This window comes from Carlito syrichta, unplaced genomic scaffold (assembly GCF_000164805.1).
Source record: "Carlito syrichta isolate Samal-C Ts95f unplaced genomic scaffold, Tarsius_syrichta-2.0.1 Scaffold314080, whole genome shotgun sequence".
Taxonomy (NCBI): domain Eukaryota; kingdom Metazoa; phylum Chordata; class Mammalia; order Primates; family Tarsiidae; genus Carlito; species Carlito syrichta.
In genome coordinates, this window is record NW_007258176.1 from 228,779 (window position 1) to 241,204 (window position 12,426).

At 48.4% G+C, this 12,426-nt stretch overlaps 1 protein-coding gene across 1 annotated transcript; it reads right to left on the bottom strand.

The window, feature by feature from the left end:
• Positions 1-9,180: 9,180 nt before the first annotated feature.
• On the bottom strand, positions 9,181-12,400 carry LOC103273536 (HLA class I histocompatibility antigen, B-15 alpha chain-like). The gene is made up of 7 exons (XM_021719025.1): positions 12,060-12,400; positions 11,560-11,835; positions 10,688-10,963; positions 10,458-10,565; positions 9,981-10,013; positions 9,783-9,830; positions 9,181-9,618 (listed from the first exon to the last, which is right to left on the bottom strand). The coding sequence occupies exons 1-7, from the start codon at positions 12,196-12,198 to the stop codon at positions 9,614-9,616; spliced, it is 885 nt and encodes a 294-aa protein (XP_021574700.1). The 5' UTR covers positions 12,199-12,400; the 3' UTR covers positions 9,181-9,613.
• Positions 12,401-12,426: the final 26 nt, after the last annotated feature.

Here is a 12,426-nt window from a genome sequence, read left to right on the forward strand (position 1 = left end):
GCCACTGGAGCCTTAGCCCCAGGAAAGGGGGAGGCTCCTGGGGAAGTGAAGACAGGGAGGAAATACGGACATCAGTGGGTAGGGGTTATGAGGAGAGGAAGGAGCCAGGGAGGGAGAAGGATGACATGGAAAGGACTGGTCTAGGGGTCTCCTGAAAGATCATGTTTGGAAAGGATATTCTGGGTCCTGGGCCATAGAGAGGGAGGTGTCTGTGCCCCACCCATATGGATCAGTTGTTGTCCTAAATTCCTGGGGTTTCCAGCATCCCACTCACTGCCTAGGACTTCATGGCAGTGTCTGAGACCAATATTTAGTGGCCCACTGTCACAGCGACTTCCTTCCTCACCTATGATAGCTGGAGTCAGGTCAATAAGTCTGAAAGACCATGTACTGGACACAGAAGAGACAAGACACTATCGTGGGTTATGAGGATCTTGTAGTAGGACCAAGGCCACCAACTACTATTTCCAAGGTTCCCAGGTAGCCTCTGCCCCCTCTGCAGCTCTCTGCCCACAGACCCAGGGATGTTGTCTCTTTCTCCTCTGGTGACACAAATACCTTTAACCTTGCTCTAGATCCCTCAGGCCCCTCTCTCTGCCATTTTCAGCCCCTTAACTTAGGATATCCACCACCTCGACTTCAAATCCCATTTCTACCTTATAGATCAGGACTTTAGGTGTCCAGAAGCCTGGGGAGAGTTCCCTGGAGCCCAAAATACTGCAGCCGAGCCGTGCTACCATCTGGGCAGTAGCCCAGCACATCCCTGCAGCCTAGATACTCTCATCTGGGCCCAAGAGGCATCAAAAGCTGTTGGTGATCAGGGTCTGCTGGGCTGCAGTGTTTGTGGGCTAAATTTTGAGTCTGGGGCAGCACTGAGTAGTGTCTTGAAGGGCTCACTAAACCAGGACCACACACATACCACAGTCATGCTATGACTGAATTGTGTCCCTGAAAATTTGTATGTAAAAACTCTAACCTCTATTGTGATAACATTTGGAAATAAAGCCTTTAAGGAGAAAAGTACGGTTAAATGAGATCATATGGGTGGGGTCCTACTCTCATAGGACTGTTGTTTACAAGAGAAAGAGACATCAGCGATTTCTCTCTTTCTGCATGCACACAAAAGAAAAGTCATATGAAAACATAATGAGAAGGTGGCCATCTAAAAGCCAAAAAGAGAGGCCTCAACAGAAACCAGTGTTCCAGGACCTCGACCTTAAGATATTGTAATGGATTGAATGTTTGTATCCCCCTCAAATCCATATGTCAAAGCTCTAAACCCCAATGTGACATATGATGAAGTAAGTGGGGACCTTCGGGGATAATTAGATCAGATGAGTTGAGTAGTTGGGCCCACCATGATAGGATTAGTGTCCTTATAAGAAGAGGAAGAGACTGGAGTTCCTGCTCTCTTTACCCTGTGAGGATATAGCAAGAAGGCAGCTGTCTGCCAGCCAGGAAAATAACCCTCACCAGGAATTGAACCTGCTGGCTTCCTAATCTCAGACTTCCAGGTTCCAGAATTATGAGAAACTAATTTCTGTGGTGTAAGCCACCATAGTCTGTGGTGTTTTGTTATGGCAGCTCGAGTTGACCCTCACAACCAAACACCAGTAACTGCCCCTTTCCAGTCTCAGATCCAGCTTTAAGAAATTCTTGTCACAGCATGTATTCATCTATTTACAAATATTTAGTGAATGCCTCTGGGCCAAACATTATTCTAGGCCTGTTGATCATTTAATGGAAAGAGACAAACACCTGCTCCCTTACAGTCTGAGATGCTTACAGTCTGAGAGATAGACAAAATAAAAACAAAACAACAGTAGTAGATTATATGGATGTATTGCAGCAACAAAGAATCCTAAAACAAAACAACAAATTTTATTATCTCTATTTCTGTGGGTTGACAGGGCTCAGCTGGGAAGCTCTTCTGCTCCATGTGACACAGGCTGGGTCTGCTGTCATCTGGAGCCCGACTGCCCCAGAACACTCAAGAGGGCTCCCGTGCTGGGCCACAGGCAGTACTAGCTATGGGCTGGGAGCTCCCTGGGGCTGTGAACCAGGTAGTTGGTTTCTCTTCCACCAGCTACCCCACGTGGCCTGGATGCTTCCAACTCCACACCTGGGCTCTAGGAGTGGGTATTTCAAGCAACCACACACATCAGAATCTCGGAGTCAGGCAGGGTCACTTTCCACATGTTCCAGCCACCTAAGCAAGTCACAGGTCCAAAAGGAGGGGATTAGCCTCAGCTCTTGTTAGGGATGGAAAGGTCCCACTGCTAAAGCACATGTGGGATGGGAAACATTATTGAGGTCATCTTGGGAAAAGCTTTTTTGTACTGAGAATGTAATAGGAGATAAAAGGAAAAAGCAAAGTCAGTAATCAATGCAAAGTAATACGGGTGACAATTTTAAATAGGGTGGTCAGGGCGGGCCTCATAGAGGTGTCATTTGAGCAGACTTGAGAAGGAAAGAAACTGAACCATGCAGATATTTGAAGGAAGAACCTTCCGGGATCACCCTCGGCATACACCCAGGTCTCTGCACAGGGGCAGGCTCTAAAGCTGTGGTGGGAATGGAGGTGGGCACAATTATGAAAAGGCTTTCTGCAGGCAGTGGTGAAGGCCCAGGCCTCCCCTTCCTTTCTGAGGCATTAGAAGTCCTGGGGCTGAGGGAGGGAGGTCACTGGTTTGTGGAGGAACACAAAGGGGTGAGGGAGAGGCTGAGGTAAGTCCCACCCACATTCCACCTCTCTGCTCTCTCTCTCCCGCATCCAGTGTCCCATCCCCAGGGTGGGGGTCAGGGATAAGGAGGACTCTGAGGGCCACCACACCCTGCCATGCTGAGAACCTGGCTTCTCACCTGCCAACATCACTCTGACCTGGCTGCAGGAAGGGAAGGAACCTACCCTGAGCTTGAGATTCAGGGGATCAGATCTGGGCGGGAGGTGAGACATACCAGAGATGGGCAGGACTTTTTTTCCTACCTGATGCAGTGATCCCAGGACTTGAGATTTAACAAAAATGTCAGAAAAAGGATGGATTCCTGCGCAAGTAACTGTATGTATACTTTTAAATCATTGAGAAATAATTCCTAAGGGCCTGAAGGAGTGGGTTGTGCTTTCACTTCATCTGGAAAGATCAGGGTTAACGGTGAATGCGGCTATATTGACTGATGGCCAGATAGCCCACTTGTTCTGTACCTTCATACCCCTGCCCTCTGTGACCAGGAGTGGACTGGAAGCAGATACTTACTAGAATAGTATTGCAGCCTGTCCTAGGCCAGCACAATACCCGAACCTATAGTCTCTTCCAAATCAAAAATTTTTTTATATAAAGAGAGAAGGAGGAAGAATAGACGTGGGTACATGAAGGAATAAATGGGTTTTGTAATGAGAAAAAGCCAATATTACACGAACTCCTAAAAAGAGGTGTTAAGTGATTATATTGTCTCTTAGTTCAATTATACCAGATGTCTAAAAAGGCAAAGACACATGTTGCTGAGACCATTCCTGTTGCTGGACTGGAGTAATTATTAAACTAAATAGGACTCTTGTACCAGTATCTGTGGTCAGTCAGGCAAGGTGGCTCATGCCAGTAATCTAGTGCTTTGAGAGGGCAAAACAGAAGGATCACTTAAGGCAGGAGTTCAAGACCAGCCTGGGAAACATAGTGAGACCCCATCTCTTCAAAATTGTTTAAAATGAGTCAGAAGTAGTGGCAGAAGGCTGGAGCAGGAAGATTCCTTGAACCCAGGAGTTTGAGGGTACAGTGAGCTATGATCCTGCCACTGCGTTGCAGCCTGGGGAATAGAGCAAAACCCTGTCTCTAAAAATATCAATAGGTAAATAAATAAAATTTAAAAAGATATATGTGATCATAGACAAAGGGATGATATGTGGTACAGGAAAAATATTTGTTCTTCCTCCCTGTTTCCTAACAAAACCCTCACAAGATCTTCAGTGACAAGCACATCGTTAGCGGGCTAATAGGATGGCTCTTGACTGAGGGGCTCCTAGATAACTTTAGGATGAGAACTGGCTGCCCAAAACACCAGGCTGTATCTAGGGTGTTGTTGGAATTTTCAGCTTCATCCTTAACCTTTTGGAAGAGAAGAGAAGCTGAAAGTTGAGTTCAACCACTAATGGCCAACGAGTTAAGCAATCTTGCCTACACAATAAAACTTCCATAAAATCCTCTAGACAATGGAGTTTGGAGAGCTTCCCAAATGGTGAACACATCCCCATGCTGGGAGAACAATGTACCCCAGCTCCATGGGACAGAGGCTTCTGTGCTCAGGACCCTCCCAGAACTCACCCAGTGTGCCTCTTCATCTGGTTGCCCATTTTTATACTTTATGATATATAAGGCTTAAATGTTTCCCTGAAAAAAGCCTTTGTTGGAAACTGAATCCACAAAGCAACAGTGCTAAGAGGTGGGGTCTCTGAGAGATGACTGGGCCATGCAGGCTCTGCCCTCATAAATGCCAATCACAAAAAGGCCTGAGGCTGCGAGTTCAACCTCTTGCTCTCTCTCGCTCTTACCATCTGTTGCCCTTCTGCTTTCCACCATGGATGACACAGAAAGAAGGCCCTTGCCGTATATAGCCCTTCAATCTAGGTCTTCCCAGCCGGGACAACAATAAAGCAAGTTTCTGTTTATGATAACTTTCCCAGTCTCAGGTATTCTGTCATAGCAGCACAAAATGGACGGAGATAATAATAAACTGCAATAGCGAGTTCAGCACTCTCCTGACATCTGTAAGTTGGTTTAATTAATTATCAGACCTGGGGAGGCCAGGAACTCCTGACTTTGCAGCCAAGTAAGACTGAAGTGTTCATAAGCTAGGGACCTGGTATCTGTGAATTGTATCAGAAATGAGGACAGTCTTGTGGGTTTGAGGCCTTAGCCCTGTGGAGTCTGAGGTTAACTCCAGGTCGTTTGTGCCAGAATTGAATTGAATTGTAGGATTTCCTGTTGCTGTCAGAGAATTAGAAAATTATTTTGGCAAAGGAAAAACTTTCCATCATCTGTGATGTGGGCTTCCATAAAAACCCAGAGGACTGGGTTTGGAGAGATTTGGGATAGGTAAACACATGGAGGTTCCCGGAGGGTGGTACCCAGGGGAGGCATGGAAGCTCCATGCCCCTTCCCCTAGACCTTACCCTAAGCATCTCTTCAGCTGTATCCTTTGCAATATCTTTTAAAACAAACTGGTAGATGTGTTTTCCTGAGCTCTGTAAGCTGCCTCATCAAATGAACCTAACTAAAAGAAGGTGTTGTGGGAGCCCCAACTTGAAGCTAGTTTGTCAGAAGTTCTGGGGGCTGGACTTGTAACTGGTATCTGGGGAGGGGGGTGGTCTTGGGGGACTGAGTCCTCAACCTGTGGGAGATGACACTATATCCAGGTAGATGTGTTGGAATTGGATTGAAAGCTGGTATCTGCTGCTTGTGTTGGGGAGGAACCTACACATTTGATCACAGAAGTCTTCTTCTGTGTTAATTGTTGTGATGGTGGTGTGAGAGCAGAGGAAAAATATTGTTTGAGTTTTTCGCAAAACACCATTCCACAAAGAGAAATCAGAGAAAATTAAGTTGTACCTTCCCCAACCCAAAGTAAAACAAAATGTAAGCATTTATATCATGTCCCTATGTAAAATATATATATATTTATATATATATATATATATATATATATATATACATATACATATATATTTGCTAACAGCTGCTCATGATCTATGCTTTGACTGGCACTACATGTAGACTAGAAACTAGAAATTTTTTTCTTTTTGAGGAGGTCACATAAAAGTTGATAAATGTTAGAGATTTTCTCCCCCAAATTATTTCCATGCACAAGGAAATATAAATATTAATACCAAACATCCATACCCACGTAGATCCTCTGGGATCTTATAAACCTGAGCATTATTTCTAGAAGAGACAAAGTCAAGGACAAAATGTTTTGAGTAATCATTTCACCATCCCACAATGCCACATCAGTGATGAACAGGTATAGAAAAAAGCTGGATTTAACAACACACTCTCGAGAGAATGGGCAGAAAGATGTCATTTATTAGTCACTTGATCATCCACCTAAGCCAAGTGCCTATCAAGAATGAGATAAAGTTCTCATCTCAAGTTACTACTCCAAAAACTAAAATGTCATTCTTTTCCGCCCCTCTCCCTCCAGCACCTGGACCCACTTATTATGTCAGAATTCCATGCTTACAGTCTTGTTAAGAGACAGAAACCATCTCTGTCCATAGGTGAACACAACCCCGTAATCACCCTTGCAACTGTACACGGATATGAGGCTTAGGCTCCACCGGTTAGATGACTACCTGCTGGACTGTGACCAGATAAGGTAGCACAGAGGCTGGCACTGTGCAGATGCATTTTGGCAAAGATGGTTGAGGGGAAGGAGTGACGTTCACTTTCCAAGAGCAGTAGGGACAGCAGTTCTAGTCTAGGGTTGTGTTCAGCGTCAGGGCTTCAGAGGTGTGAACAGTGGCATCTGTGCCCAGCAGAGGGGGCAGTGGTGCCTACCAGGGACCCAACCTAGGGTGGACTGTAGGTCCTGTTCCCTGCGATGTAGTCTCAAGCATGGTTTTGTGGTCTTCTTCACAATAAAATTAGCACTCAGGACCATATACAGTGTTTTATGTGTCAATTAGAAAAATCTGGCTTCCACGGTTTGCTTCAAGAAGTGAGTAAGAAATCAGTCCGGGGAATGTTTTGGGTACCAACATTCAAAGACATTGTTTGTACAGAGCTAAAGCCACTTCCTAAATCTTCCACCTGTCTCTATCTTATGGTGGAATGATGTGGATTCTCAACATAACGTCATTAATTGATGAGATATGCTCTATTTTTCTGAGGAAAAACTCTTAAACAGGGTTTGAAAACCCACCCTGGGCACTCTTTTGTCACTGACCTCAGTGGTTCCCAATCAAGCTGAGCACTAGGATTGCTGAGGCTGAGAAGGTACTCAGGCCTCTCCCAAGAACCCTGTTTCAGCTTATAACACACAAGACCAAGAAATACTTATTTAATAAGCCCTACAGGTGAGGCTGATGCACAGACACGTAGGATCCTGGCCTGTGTTCTTGTTACTAGAAGTATGACCTGGAGACCAGCAGCGGGAGCTCCAACCTAGTCATAAATATGGAACCCTACACTCCTCTCCAGACTTCCTGTATCTCAGCACCATGTTCCAGTGACTCCTGCACACAGGAAAGTCTGAGACTCCCTGGTCTATTTGCCTTATAGATGTGGTGTCAGAACTTTGTTGCCTGCTCTGGGCTTGCGACCTGATCAGATCCCTTAGCACTGAAGTCCAGAGTTCAGTCCTTGTTCCCTTTCTCTTCTGTAGCAAATCACTCCATCGGTGCCCTCATCCATACTTGAGAATTTAATTATCACTTAGGTGGTCCCAGTCATTTCTCCTAAACTCCAGATTTGTTCACCTGCCACCCCAGCTCCCTCTGCATTTCTAATAGACATCTCCTCCACTTCAGCTACTGTCTGTCCAGCCCTCCTGGCTTCCTCACTGTTCCTGCCCTGGTGCATTTGCACTGAAGGGTCCCTCTACCTGGAAAAAGCATCCACAGACATCCTCATGTATAATTCCTCATGTCCTACAAATCATTCCTCAAAGGTCTCCTTTGCCACAAGGCCCACGCTTGTGGGGAACAACAGTATCTTCCGTGTCCCCACATACTGACACTCTGGGTTGCCAGCCCACAGAACTTACCACCTTTGAACACAAACACTTTCCTTATTTAATCTGCTTAGAGTATATCTATCATCTGTCTCTTCCCTCTAGACCAAATGCTCAAGACCAACAACTTTTCTGTTGTTAATGATGTTTCTCAGATGCAAAAACAGTCTATCATTTAACTGGCAACAACAAATATCTACTGAAAGAATGATCATGAAAACACACTATCTTTGTTAATGTAGCCTTAGTTCGAGGGCTGTTTTATGAAACCTACAGTACAATGTCCTCTTACACAGACATCAATGTCACCTGTGCATTTCTCACCAGTGCTGTTGTGTGTCCCCTCCCTCCATGCAGTCTGCCACACCAACCCTCCTGCACACAGCAACTCACAATTTATTTCTTTGTGGAAAGAACAATCCTTGACTATGGGTCCAATATCCCAAACAAATATAAATCTAAATGAGACTTTGCTTTATAAATTCATGTGTTTAGAATGGAGCCAGCACTGGGTTTACTAGAACTAAAGGCAGTGAGAAGGGATAGGAGAACAGAGTAGAGGAGGAATTCCAACAGAGATTTACCTAAGATGGTGACTATGAGATCCCTTCTGTCTGCCACTCCAGAAGTTGGTTCCTCTAAAAAAGTTGGGCACAGCAACATGGATGGAACTGGAGGACATTAAGTAAAATAATCCAGGCACAGAAAGACAAAAATTGCATCTTTCCTCTCGTAACTGTGAACTAAAAAATTTTGATCTCACAAAGGTAGTGAATACATGGTGGTTGTCAGAGGCTGGGAAGGATAGTCGAATGGGTGAAGAGGAGTAAAGAGAGATTGGTTAATGGGTACCAAAACACTGTTAGAGAGAAGGAATAAGACCTAGTACTGGGTGACTATAGATAACAATAATGTATTGTATATTTCAAAATAACCACAAAATTTAGAATGTTCCCACCAAAATGAAATGATAAATGTCTGAAATGATGAATATCCTAATTACCCAGATTTGATCATTACACATCATATGCTTGTATCAAATATCACAAGCACCCCATAAATAGATACAACTATTATAGATCCAGAAAGACTAAAAAGAAATACAAAATAAAATTAAAAGGTTGAAGAAAAGATGAGAAAAACATAATGCAAGCAAGAGTCCTAGAAGGACGGCAAGAGCTGAATGGGTCTGAAAATTCATCTCTTGATACCACAGAGATGCATTTGTACAGAGGCCACCCTGGGTGATGTGTGAGTCTCTGTGGACACAAGTCCTGCTGCAAAGAGGTTCTACTGAAGGGGCAAGGACAGTGGAGCAGTGAAGATGACCCAGATGAGGAATGACCACATCAAAAAGCATAATAAACTAAGCATCAACTGAACGCAGGCCCCGTCCACACTCAGCTCCTCACAGCCTTTCCCTTCCCCGCCTGCAACAGACTCAGTTCTGCAAACATGTGGATTCTGGAAGGTTCTCAGGTCTTCCATTTATTTTCTCTCTCAAATTTTAGAAATCTCCTTCTTTAATTAGCTCATTAACCTCTCATGGCAAGAATTTGAAACACAAATTTATATTCAGATTCTTATTTTCACTAGGGAAGCAAGAAGTTAGAGCTCAGCACACCATGAAGTAGAGACAGGGATGGAGACGTCCCCACCCCACCTCTCTGGAACAGGGAAGATGATCAGGGAAGGCAACAGGTCAGGGTGAGGAAGGGAGTCAGTGTGGACACAGGGGTGGGCTGGTCATCTCCCCACATCCTCACATATCCTAACAGAAGTGCAGACCCATTCAAATGTCCTTTGCAGAAAGAGAAGTCAGGCTCATGAAGTCACAAAGGGGAGGCATGAACACACCTTCTATCACTCAGTCCCACAAAAGGCAGCTGGGTCACACTATAGAAGAAAAGAGTCATGAACAAATTCAGATCAGCCATGGTAAGTGGGGACCTTCTGAACAGCCCACCATACACTTAAAATGTTCCCCAAATCTCCACAGCCCAGTTGGGTCCCCTCTTCCCCACCCCCACCTCCACCCCATTAGGCCCCCAGGGTCACACCTTTACAAGCCATGACAGACACATCAGAGCCCTGGTCACTGTCACTACCTGGGGTGGAACAAAACAGGACCTGGTCAGAGTCCACAGGAGATACAGGAGAAATTATGGTACAGGAGAAATTATGGGGTGGTGAGCTCCCCCATGGGTTTCTATCCACACTGTTCCAAGAACCTGAGGGATCATGGCCGCCACACTTACTTGCAGCCTGAGAGTAGCTCCCTCCTTTTCCACCTGTGGAAAGAAAATGTTCAGTGAGAGGCCAGGAAGGAGGCAGGCCCATGAGGTCCTAGAGGAAGCCCTAGTCTTGGACCCCAGAGAAGTTTCCCAAACTGTGACTATAGACCCACGGCAGCATCAGAAAACAAAAGGAAAGGAAATATATAAGAACTAGACCAAGTACCCCCTTGGAGGTCGGTCCTGAGCAAGGACCTTCCCTGTGACCTGTTGGGAATCAGGTCCCAGATACCACAATCATCAAGGTGAAAAATCGGTCCTTTATTTCCACATGTGCTTTGCTTAAGAGTAGGTAAGTGTTGGTACACAGGGCCCCAGGGTGAATAAGCACCTATGTGTGGATGGTACTTCTCAGTTATGAGGCCGGACACACATCTACCAGCAACTTGAAATGCCCAGCGGGACCAGAAAACCCAGACCATACCCTCACCCCTTCCCTACCTGAGTTCTTCCTCCACATCACAGCTCCAGTGATCACAGCTCCAAGGAGAACCAGAAACAGGCCAGGAACGATTCCCATGATGAGGATGGTGGTCTGGGAAGAGGGTTCTGGGAAAGGAAGGGAAGGTGAGGGCCCCTGACCCCCAGGCCTCAGCCCTGACCCTGCTGAGGGTTTCCAGAAGGGTACCTGCTTTCCCTGAAAAGAGACTCGACCCCACCCCCCTCCTTACCCCACTTCATGGTGCGGGGCTCTGGCAGCCCCTCGTGCTGCACATGGCACGTGTATCTCTGCTCCTCTCCAGAAGGCACCACCACAGCCGCCCACTTCTGGAAGGTTCCGTCCCCTGAAGGCCTGGTCTCCACAAGCTCCATGTCCTGCGTTTGGTCCTCCCCATCCTGCTGCCAGGTCAATGAGATCTCCGCAGGGTAGAAGCCCAGGGCCCAGCACCGCAGGGTGACATCCCCGTCAGGGCTGGGGTGGCGGGTCACGTGCATCTTTGGGGGATCTGAGTAAGAGTCCGAAAATTCAGGCACTTTGCATCCCTCCTGGGACCCTCCAGCAGCACCCATGTGACCATCCCGAGAATGGACAGGACAACTGGGGTGGGGGAAGAAGCACAAAGCGCACACCAGCCTGACACAAGCAACTGGGATAATCCATTCCTTGGAAAGTTCTAGACTCTGAGGGGAGAACAGGGACTTCTGGTCCTGACCTGAGTGGAGGCCAAGCGACTCCGGAGAGCTGGAGTCGACCTCCAAACACCCTGAGTGTGAGGCAGAGAACAAGGCCTGAGAGAAGTCATGGTGCCCAAGGCTTCTGCAGGGCTCAAAGGGATCCCCCATCCCCATTTCAGAGACTGAATTCCCCTCCTTTCCCTCAGGGACTGCATCCATCCCTTACTGTCTCAGAGAGAAAGGCGGGCCTCAGAGTCACTCTCTCTGGAACAGGATCTGGGGACCCAGGAGGATTCTTCCTGCTCTGGACCACCGGGAGGGCGATACTCTAGCGCTGACCCCATTTTCCTCCCTCCCGGTGGGGGCCAGCCTGGGGAGCGGCAGGAGGTCGGGGAGGCGCCCGCGGCCCCGGTCTGGCCCCTCTTACCGACGCGCTGCAGCGTCTCCTTCCCGTTCTCCAGGTATCTGAGCAGCCACTCCACACACTCCCCCTCCAGGTAGGCCTTCCATCGCTCCGCCACATCCTCCTCCTCCCACTTGCGCTGGGTGGTCCGAGCCGCCGTGTCCGCCGCGGTCCAGGAGCTCCGGTCCTCGTTCAGGGCGAGGTAGTCGGCGCCGTCGTAGGCGGACTGGTAATACCCGCGGAGGAGGCGCCCGTCCGGCCCCACGTCGCAGCCAGACATCCTCTGGAAGGTGTGAGACCCTGGCCCCGCCCCGCGGTCAGCCCCGCCCGCCCGACCCTCGGGGATTCCGGCCGAATCCGAAACTGAAAGCGGGTAAAAGCCGCCCGAGCCCCTTCCCGGGTCGAGGGTCGCGGCGGGTCCCGCGGCCTCGGGGTGAATCTCGGACCCGGAGCCTCGGACGACCCGCGCCGTCCGTGGGGGATCCGAGGGGCCGTGACCTCTGACCCGGCCCGGGGTCACTCACCGGCCTCGCTCTGGTTGTAGTAGCCGCGCAGGTTCCGCAGGCTCTCCCGGAAAGTCTGTGTGTCCGCCTTGCAGTTCCGTGTCTCCCGGTCCCAGTACTCCGGCCCCTCCCGCTCCACCCACGGCGCCCGCGGCTCCATCCTCGGACTCGCCGCGTCGCTGTCGAACCGCACGAACGGCGAGTCGTCCACGTAGCCGACCGTGATGAAGCGGGGCTCCCCGCGGCCGGGCCGGGACACGGCGGTGGCGAAATACCTCAGGGAGTGGGAGCCTGGCGGGGAGGGGCTGAGACTCGGCCCGACGCTCCCCCCGGCGCGGATCCCCGGCCCGAGGCGGACGGCGGGAGGGGGGAGGGGGCGAGGGCTCGG

Excerpts from the sequence above, each read along its gene's own strand:
- LOC103273536 (XM_021719025.1), bottom strand. The coding sequence starts at position 12,198 with ATGGAGCCGCGGGCGCCGTGGGTGGAGCGGGAGGGGCCGGAGTACTGG. Across the intron at positions 11,836-12,059 it reads CTACAACCAGAGCGAGGCCG|GGTCTCACACCTTCCAGAGG; the intron begins GTGAGTGACCCC and ends GGGCGGGGCCAG. Across the intron at positions 10,014-10,457 it reads GATGTGGAGGAAGAACTCAG|GTGGAAAAGGAGGGAGCTAC; the intron begins GTAGGGAAGGGG and ends TTCTTTCCACAG.